At 38.3% G+C, this 25,513-nt stretch overlaps 1 protein-coding gene across 10 annotated transcripts in view; it reads left to right on the top strand.

Moving 5' to 3' along the window:
* The first annotated feature begins 13 nt into the window (after nucleotides 1–13).
* LMBRD1 (LMBR1 domain containing 1) overlaps nucleotides 14–25,513 on the top strand; it is a 170,111-nt gene continuing 144,611 nt past the window's right edge. For 9 of the 10 annotated variants that reach the window (XR_012517315.1, XR_012517317.1, XR_012517319.1 and 6 more), the window contains exons 1-3: nucleotides 14–248; nucleotides 6,611–6,787; nucleotides 17,447–17,507. Coding sequence is in view for 1 of the 10 variants with exons in the window: in XM_003926345.4 (XP_003926394.1) it covers nucleotides 180–248; nucleotides 6,611–6,787; nucleotides 17,447–17,507 (307 nt within the window). In the remaining 9 variants the exon portion in view is untranslated. The remainder of the gene's footprint in view (nucleotides 249–6,610; nucleotides 6,788–17,446; nucleotides 17,508–25,513) is intronic. The other variant, XM_003926345.4, reaches the window with a different exon arrangement.

Consider the following 25,513-nt stretch of genomic DNA (forward strand, 5'->3'; position numbering starts at 1 on the left):
CGCCCAGCTCGCCGCCAGGGGACGCTAGTGGGTCGAATCGCCTAGGCAACCACTTGCTCCTCCCCCTTCGCCCCTTTAACCTTTAGGGTGAGCGAGTGCAGAGTCCCTCACGCTTTCTCCCCTTTCCCCCTCCCAGTCCCCACCCCTGACGTTCAGTTCGGTCTGGACCGGAAGCGAAGATGGCGGCTGCTGGCGCGGCCTCGGCAGAGCTGGTGATCGGCTGGTGCATTTTCGGCCTCTTACTACTGGTAGGGGAGGCGCTTGGAGTTTTCCCAATGTTTGCAGTGGCGGAGGGAGGGAGGGGCCGGGGCCTCTCCGGGCCCCGGAGACCCTCTTCGCTCCGCCCGCTTTTGGCTTGGACTGTGGGACGCTCCTCAGTGTTGTGGGCTACGGCGGGCGGCGGGGGCAGGAGGGTGCTGATTTCCGGACGCTTTTGCTTTCTTTTTACTGATGGCGTCTAAGGTTCCAGGGTCCTTTTTGGAAGCTCTTGCGCTCATCCCTGACTTGGGCAATGGGGCCGGTGGGGTTTGGGGGCGAAAGAGACTCTCGGGATTGAGAAGCATGTGGTGGCCTTTCGTCCCCTTGTAAAACAGTGGCATAAGGTGTAGGGCGGCAGCGCTGGATCTTTGCAAGTTAAGTAGGCGCTGGCGTTGTTTACTTGTCGACTTCTCTGTATGTTTTTCCCCAATGTTCCCTACCCTTGGGGCCAGTGAGTCTCCAACCTTCTGTGCCCATTGTGTGATTCTGCCTTGATGACGTGAGTTGCTCGTTCTGACTTCCAGGTGTCACATTCTCTTCCAATCTTTTTTTGATGGGAGTAGATGCCTGTGGAGGGCAGAGCTGTAGCCCTTTTTATTACCAGTATCGGTGTATATACTACTACCTGTCTGGCCTCAGGTGCTTTCTTTTCCAACGATCTTATTTCTGTACATTTAGTGAGCAAAATGTAGACTGAAATGGCCCAAAGTGGCCTGGCTATTACTTCTCTATTGATATTAAAACCCTTTGGCTTATTTTATTTGGGAGTTCGATTTATTTCCTTTCATAAGCTCTCTACCTTCTCAAATCTTCTCTTTTCTCATCTTCCGAGCCTGTTGTTACTTTGTGTTCCAATGTATTTTGACCTTTTTGCATTGCAAAACAAAAGCAAACCTACAGTTCTGGAAATCAGGCTTGTTCGGTTTTACTTTAATTGTCAGATTCCATTAGTTGTCTGGTACCTACGTAGTATGTCCTAGTAAATTTTTGCAGTAGAGACAAAAAAAAAAAAAAAGAGAAGAAAGAAAAAAAGGATGGCGTGTGAAAATTTAAGGAATGGATCCTCTTATTACTGCCATCACTGTCACAGATGAAAAACACTGCCTTTACCTTGGAACATGTTAATCCTTTCTTGGGGGAAATGAAACCCTAAAGGTTGACTGTGGTCTCTGCAGCTGCCCAGTCCTATATTTGGAGAGCCCCCCGGCTTTTCCAGTCTATCCAATTCCGTTTGTTTAGAAGAAAATAAATAAGCATATAATGTGTCAAAGTTAAGGGAGACTATCTTGGCAGTTATTAATTAATAAACATTGAAGGTACAGAAATGGTTGTGTGGTGTGAATTGTAAGACGATGTAAATGAAACAAAAAATGGCTTTAAAGAGGGTCTGGAGATAGGAAAACTGAAATTCTTGAAACATGTATTTTATGTACTGAAATCCAAAGTAGGACTGTAAATAAAATAGGACTTAAGAGAAAAGACAAAAATATTGGAAAACAATGAGAGATGTGGTAGCGTTTGGACCGATGAAAAAAAGGAAGCCATTTAAGTTGGCAATATTACAGCAAGAACTATTAAAATGAGAAGAGAATTAGGAGTTTGACACTTGCATGTTGGCGTTGAAAAAAGCATTAGGAAGAAGGATTCTCGTTTAATTTTCTGCAAATCTCTTTAAATCCTGGTTTATTAGAAGAAAGACTGGTTTCTTACGTTGGCTTCTACATTCAGTCTTTTGGGGTATGTTATTTTAGTCGAAGTACGAAGAAAATAACAGCTGCAGTGATAGGCAGTCAGCAACAGAGGAGTATTTTTCAGGTAATTATGGTGGATGTTCTTTGATACTACACCAAAGCTCAACAAGTGGAATCTTCTTAAAGGTCAGTTGCAAGATGGAACCTGAAACCCTATCAATGAGCTTTTCATTCATTGTTACATTAAAATCCATTAGCCCATCTTGCACTCTGAATGGATCTTTTACCCGTGCATCGTTTTATAACATGATGCTTTGGTCATTTAGAAAATAATTGGTTTACTGAGTTATGCACATCTTTTAAATATGGATACATTTCATTACACAATTTCAAAATATCACATTTCATTTCTGATCTTGTCAGAAATGTCTGAAAATTCTAAGTATTGAAGGGTTGTCAAGCTCGTAGTGGTGGATAGAAGTCTTTCAAAATCCGATTTTCATTTGGAAGTTTGACTCTTATCAATTGTATCAAATACTGTCAGTTTGTCTTTAAGTGATAGGTTCCCTTTGTTCATTTGACGAAAATCTGCCAAATAGCAAAGTCTGAATAACCATAGTTCGGCAGTTCTTCTTTCAAGTAAAAATGATGTTGCTTGAAGAGTGGTTGGTTTGGCTTTTAATTCTAAACTTTTCCTGGAGATGGCTGTCACATCTTGGTATGCTGCTGAAGGACTGTCAAGGATTGAAGTTCAATAAAATTAATTTATACTTCTTTGTGAAGCATAGTCTTAATTTAAATTGTACTTTTTTGAGCTTGTGGTGAAGAATACAATTACTACTGGTGCAGTGTGGTGCCACTGTCTTGATTCATGCTAATGCACCAGTAGCTTTACCTACCATGGCTATGAACCATGAGTGCAAATATCAGCACAGTGAAAAAGGCAAATAGCATCTTAGTAATTATTATGAGAATAGTTTTCAACTTCTGAATATCCAGAAAGGATTCTGGGGACTACCAGGGCCTAGGGATTTCACACCTGGAGAACTTTGGCCAATCATCTATTAAAGAATCAGGACATGGGCAGGGTGTGGTGACTCACACCTGTTATCCCAGCAGCTTGGGAGGCTGAGGCAGATGGATCAGTTGAGCTCAGGAGTTCGAGACCAGCCTGGGCAACATGGCGAAACCCTGTCTCTACTAAAAATACAAAAATTAGCTGGGCATGATGGCAAATGCCTGTGGTCCCAGCTACTCGAAGGCTGAGGTAAGACGATTGCTTGAGCCTGGGAGACGGTTCCCAAAAGTGGCTGTAGCGAGCTCTGATAGTGCAACTGCATTGCAGCCTGCGCAACAGAAACCTTGTCTCAAAAAAAGAAAGAAAAAGAATCAGGACATGAATGCTGCCTACTTTTGTGATCTTGGGCAAAAATAATGGACTTCAGTTTCTTCACACATAAGAAATTGTTAGATTTGGTCCCCCATGCCTGTAATCTAACTATGTCTGTCTTTACTGTATCAAGTCTAAACTATTCTGTCTAGCTCCAGTGTCCTCTGTAATTTGACTCACACCACTTTTAAATTGTGTATGCCACTACAATAGGAGACTCTCCATTTTTGTAAAGTGAATTTATTCTTGTTCCTTAAAGTGTGGGCATCACTTGGGAACTTGTTAGAAATACTAAATATGTGACCCCATTCCTACTGAATCGGAATCTGCAGTTTAACAAGATCCCAGACAGTATATCATCTATTCTGATTAGTTTAATAAAGATTCATCTCTACACATTTCTTCTTCTGCTCCAGTGGCTCTCAACCTTGGCCTTTCATGAGAACCACCTGGGGAGTTTTTAAAATCTCAGTGTTAAGACCAATTTATTTTGAATCTCTTGGGAGAAGCTGAGGGGAGTATTTGAAACTTTTCCTTATAACTGTTAACAAAGTTATATATCTGTTTCTTTTATCAAATGCTCTAATAACAACTGCTATTTGTTAAGCAGTTACTGTGGCCAGCCACTGTGCTAAACTATTTATATCTCATTTAATTTTTACAATCTGTTATGAAAGAAGTACTCTTATAGATGAGAATACTTGGTTTTATTTTACCAGTAATGATTATCAGTAATGATTGACAATATAAACAAAAAGCTCTTGAAGATTATCAGTTTTAAAACCATTGTAAAGGGATTCTGAGACCAAAAAGTTTGAGAGACTCTGGCTTAACTCTTCTGCCTGGTTGCCCTTTCCCAGCTTGTCTGCCTGATATTGGCAAAATCCTTTGTTCGTAGTAATACTTAACAAAATGCAGGTTTTCTTTCATTCTTGAAATCCAATAAAAAATTTATTGCAACACTTTGTGTGAAGTACTGCTAAGGATAGAAAGATAAGGCTCAGCTTCCAAAGACTTCAGAATAAATTGGGGGAATGTTAAAAATATTTATGAATTCCTTTAAAAACAAGCCCATTTAAATTTAATGTAAAGTAACATTTTATGAAAAATAACTGTTTCCCAAAAATCAAGAATTTGAGCCTAGCTTTTGTTTGTTTGTTTGTTCTAAAGTCTTAACTCCTTTCTCACTCAATTTTTTTCCTGCTATTCTGTCACCAGTTGAAAGGCCAGCAGTATGAAGGAATGACAAGCAGCAACTTGGATGTGTTTTAAATGCACTGTGCCAAATGACACCAGCCAGACTGAAAAGACAACATACTATATGAAGGCATTATGACATTCTGGAAAAGGCAGAAACTATACCAACAGAGAACCTATAGTGGTTGTCAGGGTGATACTGGAGGGCTGAGGGATATCTCCAAATATAGATGGGATCTCAACCCCAGCTGGTTTTCAGGCTCTTGACGTTGTCATGAGAAGACCTTCAAGGGGAAGTCAAAAAATAGTGAAAGTATGGAGATTTATTAAAGGGAAAAGTACCACTCAAGAAAGCGGAGTGTGGTCATCCTTAAGAGAGAGAGACACACAGTGGGTTTGGAGTTTCTAGCTTTATGGGTTTCTTTAATCAAGGTATATAATCATGAAAATTCCTGGAAAAAGATAGAGGTTTCTTGAAATTGTGGTGCCACCCATTTTTACATCAAATATGAGTGGTCTTGGAACTGCCATAGTGCTGGTAGGTGTGTGATTGAGCATGTTAATGAGCATATAATACGGTCCTAGGTGAAACCTGGGTCAGATCCATTGTCATGTTAGGTCCAGTGGGTCTCAACCAGCTTGGTCCACACCCTGGTTTTTCAGGGTCTTATTAGCCTATAGTCTCTAGTCATGTAAAACTGCTGCCTGGAATTTTTTTGACCCTTGTGACCATCCTGCATTATTCCTGTCTTAAGGGCTAGGGGCAGAGAGAGGGATTAACTAAAAAGGGACAAAGGAATTTTCTGAGATAATGGAATTGTTCTTGTGTCTTGCTTGCGGTAGAATAATTTGGAAGCTGTAAAAAAACTAGTTTGGTAGTTTTATTAGTTTCAGTTAGGCTTCTAAACTATAGGATGCTCAGAAAGAAAGTAACAGATGAATCTGTTGAAAAGTGAAAGGACAAAACAAGGCTTTTAAAAGTACCAGAGCTCTTACTTAGAACAGTGGTTCTCAAGATTGGCTCAGATTGAAATCCTCAGGCATTTAAAGTACTGATGCCTGGAGGCACCTTATTTTCCATTGATAGAATTGATTGGGGAATGTAGGGAAGGTGTAACGGTACTTAAAAGTTACCCAGGTGGTTCTGACTCACAGTGGAGGCTGAAATAACATAGTCTCTGTCTGCAACTCCCTGTAATTGAGTAGAATAGAAGTTCTCCAACTATAGCCCTGGACCAGCAGCAACCTTACCTGGGGAAGCTGTTACAAATACAGATTTTCTAGCACCACTCCAGACTTCTTGAATCTGAAATTCAGAGGATGGGGCCTAACAGTCTGTGCTTTAACAATTGCTGCAAGTGATTCCAATGCCTCCTAAAGTTAGAGAATCATTAAGTCCTTTACTCTGTGAAAGTCACTAGAATGGCATTGGTAAGTATTACGAGTAACTGGTTGACTAGAGATGTCAACCTCTACCTCTGAGTGAACTTTTTTCAGTGGCAAGCTTTTTGCTGTGCACATGTATCCATTTTCAGCATTGACTTTTCTTTGTTTAATGCTCTTTAAAATTTAAATTATAATATAATATGATAATTGCATGGTGATTACTGGCAGTTAATCTTTAGCTGAATGCTATTCTTGAACTGTCAGAACAGAAGTTAATTTTCATCTAAGTTATATTCTGTAATGCTTCAGTAATAAGGCTAGGATAGAACAGCTTCTACTCATTTCTCCTTTAGGCTGGAAAAATCTACAGGGAAAAAATATATTCAAAGCTAGTTGTAACGATAATGTGTGAAACCATTAATGGCTACACTGTGTTTGGTGAGGAAATTAAGTGAGCACTGTTATTAATAGTATTGTGTGTGCATGCCTATGTGATGTACTGCATTCATGAATTAGGCTTTGAAAATTATACATCTTGGACAAGTTTTTAAGGGATATTGGGCTTTCCTTACACAATTAAAATAACCGTTATTTCACATAAGGTTTCCTGCTAGAAACTTTCAAACACATACAAAAATCAGATAAATACATCGGGTAATAACAAACATCTCTTTTTGTTCTATTTCAGGCTATTTTGGCATTCTGCTGGATATATGTTCGTAAATACCAAAGTCAGCGGGAAAGTGAAGTTGTCTCCACCATAACAGCAATTTTTTCTTTAGCAATTGCACTTATCACATCAGCACTTCTACCAGTGGATATATTTTTGGTTTCTTACATGAAAAATCAAAATGGTACATTTAAGGTAAATATAATCTTACTTTGCAGATTTTTTTTTTTCCTTTCAAATTTCTGGCACACTTAGCAGTGCAGTATACTTTGTGTTTTATTTTTGTATCTGGGAATGAATGAAAATGGAAATATAGCTTAGAGGCTAAGAATGTGACATCTAACCTGATAGACTAGAAGCAGGCTTTTAATTGACGTAAGAACTATTATATTAATTCAGCAACCCTGCAGATGCTTTAAGTAACCATAATAGGTAATACTGAATTCTAGCTCGGTCGGGAGACCCCCACCCAGGTGGTGCTGAAGGTAATGAAAGGCAGACACCCAGACAGAATAGCAAAATGGTTCTATCCAGGGGGCCAGCAGCCTATCAAGCTGAGATCCTCAGAGGCTAACAGCCTTCCAGGCTGAAGGCCCAAGCAGATTCTGCTCCGTGTATTTATTCTCACTTAAACAGGTGATTCTTACTAATAAAGAGGTTTTCTGTATTTACTCATAACTCAAAAATATACCAAGTAGGCAGCTGTTACCCACCTACCACTAATTACAAACTAAAAGGTATTCTTCACAAGGGAACCATGGGGGAAGGGTAAACTTAATGATTCCTCTATAAGGTTATATATTTTTTGCTGCCTGTAACTCCCTTGAAGTTTATTTGATTTGCATTAATGCAATAAATAAATAATTTAGAAGGGCTTTGTTAGTGGCAGATCAGGATCCTAATCTCTGTTTCATATTGAGTACTTTGAGTCAGTATGGTACAGTGAATTAGGGTGGGAATCATAAGACCTGGGTTGTAGTCTTGACCCTTAACTGCTAACTGTCTACTACTAGCCAAACCACTTAACTTTTCTGGACTTGAGGGTCCTCATTTTAAAAATGAAGGGTATGGACTAAAGGTTTCTGAGTTTCCTTTAAATTATGCAAATTACTTTTAAGTTTCCTACTAGCGCAAGGTTCTGTGACTCAGGAACTGTCTCTTTGTTGTTATACCCCAATATTTACCTTTAGTACTTACATATTTGAATGAAATAATATTTCAGTTATCTTAATAATGTGTGATTACAAAATAACTTCCTGAATTGGGCTATATTGGGTAAATTGTTTTTATTTTATATATATATTTTTTTAAACTTTTATTTTATATTACATGTATGTAAAAAATTGTATTCAGATGGCGGCTCACTCTGTTGCCTAGGCTGGAGTGTAGTGATGTGATCTTGGCTCACTGCAACCTCTGCTTCCTGGGTACAAGTGATTCTCATCCCCCAGCCTGCCAAGTAGTTAGGATTACAGACATGCAACCACCACACCTGGATAATTATTTTTGTACCTTTGGTAGAGATGGGGTTTCACCATGTTTGCCAGGCTGGTCTTGAACTCCTGACCTCAAGTGATCCACCCACCCGGCCTCCCATAGTGCTGGTATTGCAGGCATGAGCCACCATGCCTGGTCTAAATAAGGCAAATAATTTGAAAATATTTTTGTAGTTAGATTGAAATTTATTCTGGTTGTTTTGAAAATTAGATATATTCTGATTGCTGTGAAAACTACATTTTTTTTCTGTACACCATTTATTTAGTGTTAATTGAGCACTTAGTGTGTACCAAACACTATAATGTTTTACAGATAGCAACTAACATCTACTGAATATTTGCTATGTATCAGACTCTATTTTAAGTGATTTATATTTAGTAACTTCCTTTGATCTCTCAGACAATCCTGTGAGGTAAGTAGTATTACCTATGTTTTTTGTGGGTGAAAAATCAAGGTTCAGAGAGGTGAAGTAACATAGCCTGTAAGTGCTGAAGCTGGAATTTGAAGCCCTGCAGTCTGGTTCCAGAGGGCTTTGTTTATCAGGTTTCTTGGGAAGATGGCTTCTAAACAAGTATGAGGTATTTTCAGGCAGCTCAGTAAATATTTCAACCATTTGGGTTGAAATATAACTTCTGGAGAAAATGACTAATTTTAGTGGTATTGGGTTTTCTCTGCTTTTTATTATTGGGCAAGAAGAAATACAGTTTAATAATGTTAGACATAGATAATCGAATGGTTGATTGTAACATTATGAGATCATTTTCTCTGAGAAATAAGTGTTATTTTAGAATTAAATTCTGTAAAAATGATTAATTTCTGTGCCTTTGTATATAGCTATGTTTCTTGGATAAGAGATTTTGACATTTTCAGAATGTTTGAATATTCTTTTTATTTTAAAATAGTGTAGTGTAATTCCAAATGTACAGTACATAATTATAAATTTCTAGTATATTTTTCTCTCTGAAAGCTGTTAAGGTTAAATAGATAAGGATATATATGTATTTATGTGTATTTTACTGTATAGAAGTCATATAATTATCCCTGGTATAATTGTTTAAATAGGAGATTTTTTTTAGTTTAGAACTTAGGATGTTTATTTAGATTTTGTGGGAAAATGTTTCATCTTTAAATTTCTGAAGTATTTTCATGAAATTATGAACTTTCTGTTAGATTAAGTATTGTTTTGGGCCCATGCTTAAATTAGTGGTCACTCCCTGGAAAATAGCTTTGTTTTGCTTCGTTTTTGATGTTTAAATCTATGAGATTGCATTTTACTTTTTTGAGTAAGATTTTAAGAATCCATTCACTAAAGAAGCAAAAATATTACTAATAATTTGGGTGCTTGTTTTAATACATATGCCTTAAAAGAAAGCAAATACATGGCTGTAGTTAATGCACTTTCTATTTGACACCAATATTTAGAAGGGGAACATATCTGTTAAAGTTTTTCCCTTCACTTTTTAAAACTTTGTTTCATTGTTAGGATATTAATTATTCAGCAATTGTTGGTTCTCTTTTGTTATTTTTTTGAGACGGAGTTTTGCTCTTACTGCCCAGGCTGGAGTGCAATGATGCGACCTTGGCTCACTGCAACCTCTCTGCCTCCTGAGGGCAAGCGATTCTCTTTCCTCAGCCTCCTGAGTATCTGGAATTACAGATGCACACTACCACGCTTGGCTAATTTTTTTGTATTTTTAGTAGAGGTAGGATTTTTTGTATTTTTAGCAGAGGTAGGGTTTTACCATGTTGACCAGACTGGTCTCAAACTCCTGACCTCAGGTGATCCACCTGCCTTGGCCTCCCAAAATGCTGGGATTATAGATATGAGTCACTGTACCTGGCCTTTTCCTACTTTTCAATTTAGTCTCAACTAGAGACTAAGTTGTCTCTAATTCTGTTTGCTTTTAGCTTAGATAATGTATCAATTTTTTCTTGGTAGTTTTTTTGATACCTTGCAACATTTTGTGTGTTTGTATTTTCCCTTCAGATTTTATGGGGCATGGTGAGGATTAGTGAAATTCATGAGTTTTTATTTGAAACTGGACTATTTGCTGAGTCTCAAAAGTAGAACTGAAAAAAATTTTGTTTTAAACATTTTCCTGATGAACTGTAGACACTAGTTTTTCCTAAAGTTATTGCTGAATTCTCTTCAGGTACCTAGTGAAAGATAAGGTTAAGTATTTAAGAATTCTTCAGCCGGGCGCGGTGGCTCAAGCCTGTAATCCCAGCACTTTGGGAGGCCGAGGCGGGTGGATCATGTGGTCGAGAGATCGGGACCATCCTGGTCAACATGGTGAAACCCCGTCTCTACTAAAAGTGCAAAAAATTAGCTGGGCATGGTGGCACGTGCCTGTAATCCCAGCTACTCAGGAGGCTGAGGCAGGAGAATTGCCTGAGCCCAGGAGGCGGAGGTTGCAGTGAGCCGAGATCGCGCCATTGCACTCCAGCCTGGGTAACAAGGGCGAAACTCCGTCTCAAAAAAAAAAAAAAGAATTCTTCAAACTTCATGCTACGATTGTAAATTTAGTCATGTTAGAGTAAAAAGGGTGCCACTATGGTTTTTTTTATTTTTTTTTATTTTTGCCACTATGGTTTTAATCTATTCCGACCTTATTTATAAGGATAAATGTACAAGTTGACATTGTTTTCCATGATGAATGATATTGTATCTTAATATTTATAATGTACATTTTAAATGTACATTATATTATTGCCTTATATTAAATGTACATTTAAATTCCTAAATGAATATATGCATTCTTTTATTTTCTCCACTTCCACCTCAAATATTTTGAAGCCTCTTTCTAATCATGGACTTGGCTTGCAAGGTATAATTATTTGGAAATTCCATGTATCAATGATTGCTAACATTTTGCTTAAGAACAAAAGGTGCACAGGCTTTTCTGTGAGCAGGCAGTCAATGCTAGGTTCTGTATTTTTGTTTTAGGTATGCTTCTGACTTTCTCTGCCTTATGGCGGGAATGTTATAATGCCCAAGTTCTTTCTGTTGACCTTTCTTTCAACATACGGCATTATTAATAATTTTAGCTAATTTACTTGTTTCTAGCTGTTTTCTAAAATAATTAACTTTTTAGATAACGAAAAAAGAATCTTTAAAAGCACAGCTGGATATGCTGTCTTTAATAGTCTTTGATAGTTGGCCAAATAACATTGCATGGTAATATACATGAAGTATACTGGTCCAATGGGGGAAAAAAAAGAAATTGACACTAATCTGAATATTCTTTCTTTTATACAACCTGTAAAAATAAAAACAATTAGTTAATATTAAGATATATCATGAAAACATTTAGTGTTTTGGTATTTGTTCATATCTTGCTCTTGTCCCTAACTATGAATCTCTTTATGGCCTGTTATTATTAGCTTTCTGGGCCAAACTCTACTGCTTTCTCATTTCTGTTTTCAAATGGGGGGAATTGTATCTTAGAACTTTGGGCTCTTTATCGAACCTTAACTATATTTATTTACTTGATACTTACTAAATATGTAATAAGTGGCGGACCATTAATCTCTATATACTGGAGATTAATCATTAAAGCAAATGAGGTTGCTGTTCTCCTGGAGCTTAGTCTGCAAGGCCAGACCAATAGTCAATAAATAAAATAAGGTATAGGCAAAAATTCTATGAGGAAATATAGCAGATTGATATGAGAGTCTAGTCAGGTTATGAGTGTCTGGGAGAGAGAAATAGGAAGGCAAAACTGCTGAGGTTACTTGCATGATACCTGGATGAGGAATCAGTTAGTAAACAGCCAGAGGGATAGAGCCTTTAGGCAGAATCAGCAGCAAATACAGAGGCCTTTTGGCCAGGACGAAGTTGGCTTATTTGGCTGAAGTGTATTGTTGAGAGTTTTGCCTTGGTAAAAGCTGAGATCCAAAATAAGGCAGGGGCCAGATTGTTTATGACTTTTAAGTCATATTCACAAGTTTAGATTTTCTCATAACCGCTATATGAAGTTAATGGAGGTAAAAGATAAAGGTGACTTGGGCTAGAGTGGTGCTAGTGGAGAAAAATTATTAAAATTGGTATATATTTTAGAGGTAGAGCTGCTGGAATTTGCTTATAGATTAGATATGGGGTGGCAGGTGAAGCAAAAAGAAAATTGGAGCACCGATGCCTAGGTTTTTGTATACCTTAGAGAAATAGGGAAACCTGGAGGAATAAGAGGTCATATGCATGTGCATGGGCAAGTGAGGGGGTGTAGAGAAAAGGGTTACATTTTGGACAGCCTACCTTCAAAGTGTGTACCGTACTGTCTATCCAGGTGGAGGTGTTAACTTGGGAGTTGAAGCTCTGGGAAGAGCTTAGGGCTGGAGAGAAGTATTTGGGAAGCAGCATATGGATGATAACTACAGCTATGGACTGACTAGGAGCTGGGAAGATGGAGTAGTCAGACAAGCCTTGACATCGGACCAAGGACTGGAGTTCTCTATCGTGTAGAGGTCAGATGAAGGGAGAATCTGCAACCTGAGAGATGAGAAAAACACAAGACGGGGCTTTGTGGAAGTCAGAAGAATGTGTTTCAGGAAGAAAGAATATCGATAGCTTTTTCCAGTAATGCTGAGAGGTGAAGTGAGTGGGGTAGAGAAGTGACTAGTGGTTTTCATCAGTGGTGACCATGAAGGATAATTTCAGCAGAACAGTAGGGTGATTAGGTTGAGTGGGTTAGATGTGGACAGAGAAGCAAGGAAGAAGTGATAGGGAATGCTGACAACTTTTCAAGAAGTTTTTATTCACTATGAAAGTGAGAAGAGGAGTTAATGGAGGTGTTTTTATTTATAGTGGTTGTGTATCTCTTTGTGTTTGATAATTACTAGATTTTGTATACTTTAGAATTTAGTAGAGTGAAAGAAATTTTTGAGGGAAGAGAAGGTATCATTGCAGGTGCAGTGTCCTCCAGAAGGGTGAGGGTTCTCAAAGACAGATGTTTGGGTGTAATAGGAGTATGGGCACTTCAGAGGAAAGAAGGTCTAGCATTTGGATACAAATGGAAGCAGGTTTTAGATTTAATAATAAGTTGAGTGAGCTCCTGGCTTGGTGATGCAAATTATTTTAGAGACCTCTAAGTCAGTATTTCTCAATCCTGGACATTTTTGCCTTGGATAATTCTTTGTTATGGGGGCCTGCCCTGAGAATTGTAGGTATTTAGTGGCGTCCTTGACCTCTTACCTCCTAGATCCCTGTAGGATACTGACTCTGCCCACCATGTCTCTGGACATTGTCAAATGCCCCATGCGGTTCAAAATGGCTTCTGAATGAGAACCACTGTTCTAAGATGACATTATCAGGCAAAAGTGAGGAGAATCATGTGGGAGTTTTGGGTTATGCAGCAGGTTTCAAAAGTCAACTTGAATAATGGGGAATGGAATTTACATATGCCACTAATTACATTTTTGTTCTGTGGAATTCATATCCTTGTCTTCTGAAATATTCTTCTTTAATATTCTTTATTTAGTTCTTGATTGTCTCACATTCCTTTTTGTCCTAAATGACTCTGAAGTTCCTTTTAGTTTCTACTTTGAGAGGCAATAGTTTATAAAACGTATTAAGGTCATAGTGGTTCCCAAAATTAGAAGGAAAGTTTTACAAACTAAGCTCTCTTGACAATACATCAAGTATCTTGGAGGCAAGAAAGTACGTAAAAGCCAAATACACTAATAGTACTTGAGTGATGTTGTATATTTTACACATATTTGTAGCTTTAAAATAGTAACAGCAATACTCTTGTTGCCACAAGAACTGGTTAGGCAAGAGATCCTTATAGAGTAAAAGATGCTAAATTTTAATGATTCTTTTGCTTCAAGTTAACCTTCAGACTTTCTATTTTTAATATATATTTTTTTGAGATTGGAATTTTGTCCAATTTTAAACTAATTTTTAAGTGATTCTCAGTGGAGACATTACTACCTCCTGGGGCTGTTTTGGAAATTGATGGGAAGTTTGCATAACATGTAAGAAGTAAGAAAAGATAGTCATCATTATTCCCTGGCCCATTGATAGATTGTTCTTAATTTACTCATCTTCAAATTCCTTTTAGGCCAGGCATGGTGGCTTGCACCTATAAACCTGGAGGCTGAGGCAGGGAGATCACCTGAGCCCAGGAGTTCAAGAACAGCCTGGGCAATGTAGTGAAACCTAGTCTCTACAAAAAATACAAAAATTAGCTGGACATGGTGGCACACACCTATGGTTCCAGCTGCTCTGAAGCCTGAATGTGGGAGGATCACCTGAGCCTGGGAAGGTCTAGGCTGCAGTGAGCCATGATCATGCCACTGCATTTGCAGCCTAGGTGACAGAGTGAGACCCTATCTCAAAACAAAGCTTACAAAAATCCTTTTAAACTCCTCTTTGGATACAGAAGTAATCACTGAAGAAGCACAGCTCTTAGGAATTGAAGCTTTGATTATGTACATATTCATTCGGATAATTGAATCATTGATGAAAAAATTTTCAATCATTGCATAGATTTCTCCCCAGTGCTTTTCCATTCTATGTGGTAAGCACTACTTACATTTTCTTTTCATTTATTTTCTATAATAACTTTGGGTATTTTCTTTCATTACATTTTTTTAAGACAAAGATTCTATGTGTTAAAACTTTTGGTTGTGATTTGTTTTGTTTACCCCTACTCAAAAGAACTTCATGGATATCTAGTTTCTATGCTGGTTTCTGTAGGTCCCATTGTTTTTAACGTCAACGTTATTCTATGTTATGCATGTACAGTGGTAAATTTTACTGTTTCTACTCTGGCATTTAGATTGTCTCCAGTTTCATTTTTCTTTTAAAAATATTTTAAACAATCCTACACTGAATATTGTTGGATAAAGGACTCTTGGGCAAAAAACAATAAATGCTACTTGGTACAGGCTCTAATTTGCCCTGACAAGGGTCCATAAGTGCTCAGGTTCTTATGTAATTTGACAGAAACTCTCCCAAAGTGCAAGCAGGTGCTTTAGCGGAGGTATATAACCTCCCAGTCATTCTCTCTCTCTCTCTCTTTCTCCTTTTTCTTGAGACACAGTATTGCTCTGTTGCTTAGGCTGGACTGTAGTGGCATCATCTTGGCTGGCTGCAGCCTCTGCCTCCCAGGTTAAAGCAATTCTCATTCCTCAGCTTCCCAAGAAGCTGGGATTACAGGTGTGTGCTACCACGCATAGTCTCAAACTCCTGACCTCAAGCAATTCCTGTCTCCTAGAGTGCTGGGATTATAGACATGAGCCACTGCACCTGGCCTCTTCTCTCTTCTTATATGGCAAGAAGAATGGTCTTGCAGGTAGAATAAATACCTTGGTCTTGGGTGCCAAGTAATATGAGCTGAGTAGGTACAAGTTGTTCACTGAGTACTAGGACATACCAATTGCTGAACACCTGGAGATTTTGGGTCTCTAGTCCCATGAGTAATGGAATTTGGTACAGCTCCTCCTGTGTGGGAAAGGAAAGGCCCATTTGGGCTAGCTTATAGTTTCCTAAAAGATCCTGAGGTAATTTGTTGGACAAGTAGTATTGTCCAATGAATAAAATATCTATGTACTAATATCCATCCTAATTTGTGTGAAAAGAATGTCTACATGGTAGACTGTCTTACTGTTTGGCAAATGTCTTTTCCTCCATATTTTGACACTACTGGATGTTACTGTTTTAAATTTTGCCAATAGGTAAGTGAAAGTTAAATAATAGTAGATTTTCATGTTTTATTAGTAAGGTATAGTAATTGGGAAATTCCTCCTTGTTAGTCTTTTTCAAATTTATTTCTGGCCCTAGTCTGTTTTTTCAGATAATCTTTAAAATCAATATGTTGATATTCTCCACCTCCTAGCACAATGGGATGTCGATTGATGATATATATTAATTTTAAGATTAATTTGGATGGCAGTTGGTATTTACAGTCTTTTCATGTGGGAACGGGTGACTTTCTATTTATTAAATTTTTTTAATATTATGTGATTTATTTTTATTTTATTTTTTATTTTTTTGAGATGGAATCTTGCTGTGTCATCCAGGCTGGGGCACAGCGGTGTGATCTCAGCTCACTGCAACCTTCGCCTCCTAGGTTTAAATAATTCTCCTGCCTCAGCCTCCCGAGTAGCTGGAATTACAGGCATGCACCACCATGCCCGCCTAATTTTTTGTATTTTTAGTGAAGAGGGGGTTTCACCATGTTTGTCAGGCTGGTATTGAACTCTTTTTCTATTTGACATATTAAGGGTTTGTTACTATTCCTAATTACTATTAGAAACTTACTGTTTTTATTGTGCTTTGGGTATCAAGGGTTTGCCTTTGTAGAAGTAAGTTTGGATTTTCTACATTTTTTATCTTGTAGGCATTTATCAGCAAGAATTTTATAGCTACTCATTGCTAGAGGTGCTTATGGGCAAAAAAGGAGAAACGAAAAGAAAAATCCTAAATTATCTAAGATATCCTTTTTTAAGAGCACTTGTAGAATGTTGACACTGACTTGACCTCTTAAAATGTTGATAAAAAATTGACCTGGATTCTAAATTGTGCCTTTCTACTTAATAGAGTGATAAGTCCTTTAGACTCTCCAGGTATAATTTTTCACATGCATAGAATTTAGGGTATAGGCCAAAATACTTAACATCATACCTCAGTTCTGACACAGTAGTGTATAGATATTTTTTCTGTTGGAAAAGATTAATTTGAATTAATTTTCTACGTTTAGTAATTTGAACAACACTTGTATGGGATGAATGCAAGGATTACACTGATTTTTCATGTAGATTTTTAAAAAAATGTATAATATGCTCAAATATGTTCTTTCTGAAGTACAAATCAGGTTTGCTACTCTCTGCATAAAATTTATCACTATTTTTCCTTGCTCTTAGGACAAAGACCAAAATACTCAGCATGACTCACAAGTCTCTGTCATATATGTCCTTCTCCTCCCTCTCTCCACCTGCTTTCTCTTAACCTTTCCAAAAGCTCAATCGAATCTGTATTTAGCTTCTTGAAGTATTTTTCAAATGTTCTGTCTATGTTCTTTTCTCCCTTCTTTCCTTCCTACTGTTTTCTCTGTTTCGCTGAGATCATTCTCCTTCCTTTCAGGTCTCAGTTTAGTCATTTTTGAGAAGCCCTTCCTGATTTTCAGTCTGAGTTAGGTGCCTTTTGTCTTTGCGTTTTCCGAGAACTGTGTTGTCTTGTCTCAGCATTTACATGTTGAAATTGTCTATTGTCTGTCTCTCAGTTGTTGAAGACATAGATTGTTTTTATTTGAGTGGATAGATTTTGGAAGTGATATTCAGTCATATTAAAACCTAACTCTAATTGTTAGGCAGATGTATGTTTCATTAATATTTCTGTTGTTTCCTTTATTCTAGGACTGGGCTAATGCTAATGTCAGCAGACAGATTGAGGACACTGTATTATATGGATACTATAGTAAGTATCTTTCAGTTTCTTTTTTCATTTGGGCTTCTAAACAAAATACTACTTGATGAGTGGAGAATCCCAGGTTCTTCCTCTCCAGTTGAATTAGGAAAAACAACACGGATACACGTGGAGTTGTTTTAAGGAGCAGGGAGTTTAACAGGCAAGAAAGAAGTGGGAAGAAAGAAGGAAGAAGCTCCCCTGTACAGAGATAGAGGGAGGGGACTCCAAAGCCAAGGGAGGGAGCCCCACTTGCCATGAATACCAGCCAGGTATATGAAGAGGGTAGAAGGAGGTGGTTTGATTTGCAGAGGGCTCGGGGGATTGGCTTGACCAGGTATGTCATTCATATAGCCTCCAAAATAAAAACTGGCCTTCCCACCCTAGCCTTTTAATATGCAAATACAGGGTGCCATGATGTGCTAAACAGGTGAAGATATGTAGGGGCAGCCATGTTGCCAGGAGTATGTGGGGCAAGGGCAAGAAGAAGAGGGCAGGAATCGCCATGTTTGGGTGGACCCAGTTTCTAATGGCTTGCATTTGCATATCAAAGGTTGCCAGCCTGGCTCTTTTCTGTTGTTGTTGTTTAAAAAAAATTTTTTTAAATTATACTTTAAGTTCTGGGGTACATGTGCAGAACGTGCAGGTTTGTTACATAAGTATACATATGCCATGGTGGTTTGCTGCATCCATTTCCCTGCCATCTGCATTAGGTATTTCTCCTAATGCTGTCCCTCCCCTAACCCCTGCCCTCTCCCACTGACAGGGGGATAGGGCTATGCTATCCCCCCAGCCCTCCACCCACTGATAGGCCCATGTGTGTGATGTTCCCCTCTCTGTGTCCATGTGTTCTCATTGTTCAACACCCACTTATGAGTGAGAACATGCGGTGTTTGGTTTTCTGTTCTTGGTGTCAGTTTGCTGAGAATGATGGTTTCCAGCTTTATCTATGTCCCTGCAAAGGATATGAACTCATCCATTTTGTGATTGCATAGTATTCAATGGTGTATATGTGCCACATTTTCTTTATCCAGTCATCATTGATGGGAATTTGGATTGGTTCCAAGTCTTTGCTATTGTGAACAGTGCTGCAATAAACATACATGTACTTGTGTCTTTATAATAGAATGATTTATAATCCTTTGGGTATATATTGAGTAATGGGATTTCTGGGTCAAATGGTATTTTGATCCTTGAGGAATCACCACACTGTCTTCCACAATGGCTGAACTAATTTACACTCTCACCATAGTGTAAAAGCATTTCTATTTCTTGTAACAGCTGGGGCTTTACAAGAAAATTTTCTGGAGATGCTTTAAAAAATGCAAACTTCCCAAGGACCCCTCTTCCTCTCTTATCTGCCTACAGTAATTTCTTAATAACTCCTATGACAATATAAAGCTATGTATAAACTTTTAATTTGGAAACCACATATGAGATTTCTGTTTTATACCTCAGGAATAAATAATATGTATTTATTCTCAAAATCCTGAAACTTCTTTAACCTACTTTGCTTCATTTAGATTCACTTGTAAGACTTCTTTGTGGTGGTTTAGTCAAGTTACTTTAAATCTCATCTCTCCTTTTATCATTACCAATTTCACACTCTTGTTCTCTTGATTTTAAATTTCAATTTTCTAAAATTTTGTTTTAAGTATTGCCATTAGTAGACTGCAGTCTCTGGGGAATTTGTACTACCAACTTTATTGTTCTCTATAGAGCCATTTTAATCTTGGACTTATGGTTGCGTGGCTCCACCTCTCTCCCTTTCTTAATGATCCATCTCAGTATTAGATTATGAAAGCTTTATAATAATAGAAAAGCTAAATGTTTCTGAAATTTTCTCTTTGAATAAACATGAAACGTGCTTTTATTAAAAAAGTATAATTGCTGAGTTAGGAGAGGGATGTCATTTTTTTCAGTAATAAAGTAAGATGCTCAGTAAGATTTTAGTAAGATATTAAATTGGAAACTGAAAAAAATCTACAGAAGTTTCTGTTAATGGGGTATTTTTTCAAGATTTTGATTGGATTTTAATTCAGCTGCTTTGCTCTAAATTTGCCTTTATCCTGATCTAAAATCTGTAAGCCCCTTGAAATTTTATTTCTTTGGGATAGATTTTAGAAAGATTTTATGAGATTTCAAAATAGAATTTAATATTTCCGATGAATATATTAAATATAAACTATTAATAAATTAAATTAATTAATAAATTAATAAATATTAATAAAATAAAATATTAAATATAAAATACAATTTTGAATTAAGTTAAAATTTTTGAAATGGCACTATATTAAGTAGATTGTTGCCTTTTTAGTATAAATAAAGTATAAATTACTTATACATGAAGTTTTAGGGCAGAGGTCTGTCACCTGTGTGACACTAAAGTGTAGTTATTCTGTAGAACATGTGATGAGATATGTTAGTGAAGTCAACTGTGTCTTATCATTGAACTTAGAGACCATTGGACTAATAATTTGTAACTAAGTTCACAAAAGCCTTGTAAACTGGAATGTTAATTCATGCAGCCATTTTCACCATGGAGAGAATTAAGCCTACAGAAAAGAATTTTAGGGAGTATTTTTCTCAGTCCTCCCAAAGATAGTGTGTCCTCAGTTTACTCCAGGATAATGTGCCGTTAGTATCATTTTAAATGCCTGGGAGATAAGTTAATCATTACAAACAGTAGATGTCTTGGGACTTGGCTTGATTTTCTGTAGAACTTAAGTTATAGTGAGAAATATTGCTTTGAACAGGATAGTTGAGACACTGATCTAGGGGAAAAAATTGTTTAAAAAGCCAAATTATGAATTGAAAAATTTGTTTTATGGGCGTGGAATCAAAACAAGAAACTTTAATTGAATATGAATGATTACTGTTATAATATTAGTGATCTCCATCTTAGCTATGGCTAATACCTTTGGCTCTGACCTAGTGGTGATCCACAGCTTAAGAGCCTGACAGGATTGCACAGTTTCAAAGGTAGTTACTATCCTGAAGTTCACCTGTTTCTTTTGAAATGCTAGATACTGTCTAACTGCCCTAATAGGGCACATCTAATAGGTCTTCTGGTTCAAATCAAAAACATAGTTTTTAATTCATCTCTTACGTCAGATGCTAAGTTCATCTAATCCTTCCTGTCCCCCCTAATATATGAACACATTTTCATTGTGTAACCTTGCCAGGCACTGCGTAAGACTTTTACATTCAACATCTTACTTAGTTTTCATGAATGCCCTCTCCCTCTTTCTTTTGTATTTTCTACCATTCACAGATGAAGAAACTGATGGGAGAGATGTTGAAGATCACTTTGTTAGTGAGTGACATAGCTCAAAGTGGTTCTCATTTCCACATCTGGAGCTTCTTACTGTTAAGTGAGCTGCGTTTTGATAAATGATACTGGGGATATTACCTGTTAGAATGTGAACTCCCAAGGGCAGCTTCAGAAATCTGAAGGCCCTTTGTGTGTGTGTGTGTGTGTGTGTGTGTGTGTGTGTGTGTGTGTGAGAGAGAGAGAGAGAGAGAGAGAGAGAGAGAGAGAGAGAGAGTCTCTTGCTCTGTTGTATAGGCTGGAATGCAGTGATGCAGTCTCAGCTCACTGCAACCTCCGCTCCCAGGTTCAAGTGATTCTCCTGTCTCAGCCTCTGTAGTAGCTGGAATTACAGGTACACGCCATCACGCCTGGCTAATTTTTGTATTTTAAATAGAGATGGGGCTCACTATGTTGGCCAGGCTGGTCTCGAACTCCTGACCTCAGGTAATCTTCCTGCCTTGGCCTCCCAAAGTGCTGGGATTACCAGCTTGAGCCACCCACTGTGTCTGCCCTCAAACTGTTTTATTTTTTTAGAGATGCATTCTCCCTCTGTCGCCCAGGCTGAGCGACAGCTCACTGCAGCCTTCACTTCCTGGGCTCAAGTGATTCTCCCTCTGTTGCCCAGGCTGAGCGACAGCTCACTGCTGCCTTCACTTCCTGGGTTCAAGTGATTCTCCTGCCTCAGGCTCCTGAGTATCTGGGATTATAAGTGTTCACCACCACACCCAGCTAATTTTTGCATTTTTAGTAGAGACCAGGTTTTGCCATGTTGATCAGGCTGCTCTCAAACTCCTGACCTCAAAGTGCTGGGATTATAGGCATGAGCCACTGAGCCTGGCCACTGGGGACCTTTTAAATAATGTGGAATGCTAGATTGTAACCAGAGAGATTCTGATTTACTTTGGTGTGATAGGCAGCCTGTGAATCTATTACTAAAAAGCTAATGGTATTGTTTCTGATTTTAGCACAGCCAAGTTTAGAAACCAGTGGCCTAGGTCATTGGCTTTTCATAAGCCGTCTCATGTGCATGTGCAATGAGAGAGAGGTTTGGGGGATAAGGAAGCTAAGCATTGATTCCATGAGACCTACTTATGCTTTGTCATTTATGTTAGGGTTCCATGTGTGTTTTCAAAAGACAAGCTTTCTGTTAACAGATCATGTGGTAATCTCTTTTCTAGAGTATTAAGATTAATGTTTAGATGCTTAATTCATGATAACTTAATAGAGTTACTGAGGCAGGGTTTTTCCTATATGTGTCAGGTTTTTTTAGGTACCAGTGTAGGTGCTTGTTTAGATGCTAGTTGGTTTTCCATAGAAGAGAAACTGATCAAAAGGTTTAAACTTGTAAAACTCCTAAAAAAGTTTTAGTCATCTTCCTCAATAAAAATGTTTAGGAGTGTTAATTACTTTCAAATTACTAATTCAAATTTACAGTCTCACTGCCTTTTCATACTCCATTACATCCATTGGCCCATTTGCACTTTGAATGGATCTTTCATTCATTTGTCAAATGCAAAATAAGACATGCCAAATAAGACATTTGACGGTATGCCTCATCCATTTGGAAAATATTTGTTCAGTGAATAATATAGTCTTCCAAATGTTGACGCATACCATTATACATTAAAAAAACACATTTGTTAATATCACCATTCTTCTTTTTTTTTTTTTTTTTGTCTATTAGGTTTGCTTGGTTCAGATCTGAGTTCAAATCCTGGAATATCCTTGTTAATTTTCTGTCTCGTTGATCTGACAGATCAACTGACAGTGGAGTGCTAAAGTCTCCCACTACTATTGTGTGGGAGTTCAAGTCTCCTTGTAGGTCATTAAGAACTTGCTTTAGGCATCTGGGTGCTCCTGTACTGGGTGTGTATATGTTTAGGATAGTTTGCTCTTCTTGTTGAAGTGATCCTTTTACCATTATGTAATGCCCTTCTTTGTCTCTTTTGATCTTTTTTGGTTTAAAGTCTATTTTATCAGAGACTAGTACTGCAACTCCTGCCCTTTTTCTACTCTCCATTTGCTTGGTAAATCTTCCTCCATCCCTTTATTTTGAGCCTATGTGTCTCCTTGCATGTGAGATGGGTTTCCTGAATACAGCACACCGATGGTTTTGACTTTTTATCCAGTTTGCCAGTCTGTGTCCTTTGACTGGGGCATTCAGCCCATCTGCATTTAAGGTTAATGTTGTTATATGTGAATTTGATCCTGCCATTTTGATGCTAGCTGGTTGTATTGCCCGTTAGTTGATGCAGTTTCTTCATTGTTTTAATGGTCTTTACTATTTGGTATGTTTTTGGAGTGGCCGGTACTGGTTGTTTTGTCTATGTTTCGTGCTTCTTTTAGGAGCTCTTGTGAGGCAGGCCTGGTGGTGACAAAGTCTCAGTAGTTGCTTGTTCATAAAGGATTTTATTTCTCCTTTGCTTATGAAGCTTAGTGTGGCTGGATATGAAATTCTAGGTTGAAAGTTCTTTTCTTTAAGGGTGTTGAATATTGGCCCCCACTCTCTTCTGGCTTGTAGGGTTTCTGCCTAGAGATCCGCTGTAAGTCTGATGGACTTCCCTTTGTAGGTAACCTGACCTTTCTCTCTGGCTGCCCTTAGCATTTTTTCCTTCATTTAAACCCTGGTGAATCTGATGATTATGTGCCTTGGGGTTGCTCTTCTTGAGGAATATCTTTGTGGTGTTCTCTGTAATTCCTGAACTTGAATGTTGGCCTGCCTTGCTAGGTTAGGGAAGCTCTCCTGGTTAATATCCTGAAGAGTGTTTTCCAGCTTGGATTATTTCTCTCTGTCACATTCAGGTACACCTATCAAACATAGATTAGGTCTTTTCACATAATCCTGTATTTCTTGGAGGCTTTGTTCATTTCTTTTCACTCTTTTTTCTCTAATCTTGCCCTCTCGTTTTATTTCATTGAGTTGATCTTCACTCTCTGATATCCTTTCTTTTGCTTAGTCAATTTGGCTATTGAAACTTGTATATGTTTTTCAAAGTTCTCATGTTCTTTTTCAGCTCCATCAAGTCATGTATATTCTTCTCTAAGCTGTTTATTCTCATTAGCATGTCGCCTAGCCTTTTTTCAAGGTTCTTAGTTTCTTTGCATTGGGTTAGAACATGTTCTTTTAGCTCAGAGAAATTTGTTATTACCCACCTTCTGAAGCCTGTTTCTGTCAATTCATCAGACTCATTCTCCATCCAGCTTTGTTCCCTTGCTGGTGTAGAGTTGTGATCCCTTGGAGGAAGAAAGGCGTTCTGGTTTTTGGTGTTTTCATCCTTTTTGCTCTGTTTTTTCCCTATCTTTTTGGATTTATCTACCTGTGGTCTTTGTAATTGGTGACTTTCCAATGAGGTCTCTGAGTGGACATTCTTTTTGTTGATGATGAAGTTATTTCTTTCTGTTTTTTAGTTTTCCTTCTAACAGTCAGGCCCTTCTGCTGTAGGACTGCTGGAGGTCCACTCCAGACCCTGCTTGCCTGGGGTCACCTGTGGTGGCTGCAGAACAGTAAGGGTTGCTGCCAGTTTCTTCTTATATTATCTTAGTCCCAGAAGGGTACCTGCCAGATGTCAGCCTGAGCTCTCCTTAATGAAGTGTCTCTTTGGATATATGGGGGCCGGGGAGCTTCTTGAGGAGACAATCTGTCCCTTATAGGAGCTCAGGTGCTGAGCTGGGAGCTCCATTCTTCTGTTTAGAGCTGCTGGGCAGGTACGTTTAAGTCTGCTGCAGTGGAACTCATAACCACCTTTTTCCCAGGTGTTCTGTCCTGGGAAGGTGGGATTTTATTTATAAGTTCCTGACATGCTCTTGCCTTTTTTCAGAGCTGCCTTGCCCAGCAAGGAGGTAGTCTAGTCTCAGTCTGCCAGCAGAGGCATTGCTGAGCTGCCATGAGCTCTGCCCAGCTGCTGTATGAACTTCCTTGCAGTTTTGTTTATAGGGGTATAGTTAGAACTGCCTCGGTAATGCTGGTCTGCCTCAGTAATGGCAGACTGCCTCAGTGATGGTGGACTGCCTAGATAACGGTGGATGCCCTTCCCCCCGCTGAGCTGGACTGCCTGGGTCCAGCTGTGCTTGCTCTGAAACTGTCAATCCGGAGCATTTCAGATTGCTGGTCTTTGTTGGGGTGGGACCTGCTGAGCCAGATCACCTGGCTTCCTGTTTCAGCTCCCTTTTTTTGTTTTCTTTTAAATGGGTGGCTCTGTCTCCCAGGCATTCCAGGCACCAGTTGAAAAGGCTGCCCAGATTTGTGTGAGTTTTGTGCACAGACCTGAGGCACCAACTGAACAGCTGTGCTGGAAACTTGTGCTTTTCAACCTGGGAATCTCCTGGTCTGTGGGTGGTAAAAACTCATTTGGAAATGTGGTGATCACTCACCCTTTGCATTGTTTCCTCTGGGAACCCCACTCCAGAGCTGTTCCTATTTGGCCATTTTGGATTGACCTCCCAATATCACCATTATTCTTTTCAGAAAAGTATGTATTAAGAAGCTGTTAAGCTCACAGATAGATTCAAGTGTTCCAACATTCTAATTTTCTCTTGAATGCTTCAGTTTTATCATTGGTAACAAATACTGTCATTTATTTCCCTTTGAGTGATAGTCTTACTGTTCATTTTTGAGAAAGCCTGTCTAATCCTTAAGTCTGGATAACCATTGCTTATCTGTCAGTTGTTCTTTCAAGTTAAAATGTGTTCTTTGAAAAAAAGTAGC

Source organism: Saimiri boliviensis, chromosome 4, assembly GCF_048565385.1.
Source record: "Saimiri boliviensis isolate mSaiBol1 chromosome 4, mSaiBol1.pri, whole genome shotgun sequence".
Lineage (NCBI taxonomy): Eukaryota > Metazoa > Chordata > Mammalia > Primates > Cebidae > Saimiri > Saimiri boliviensis.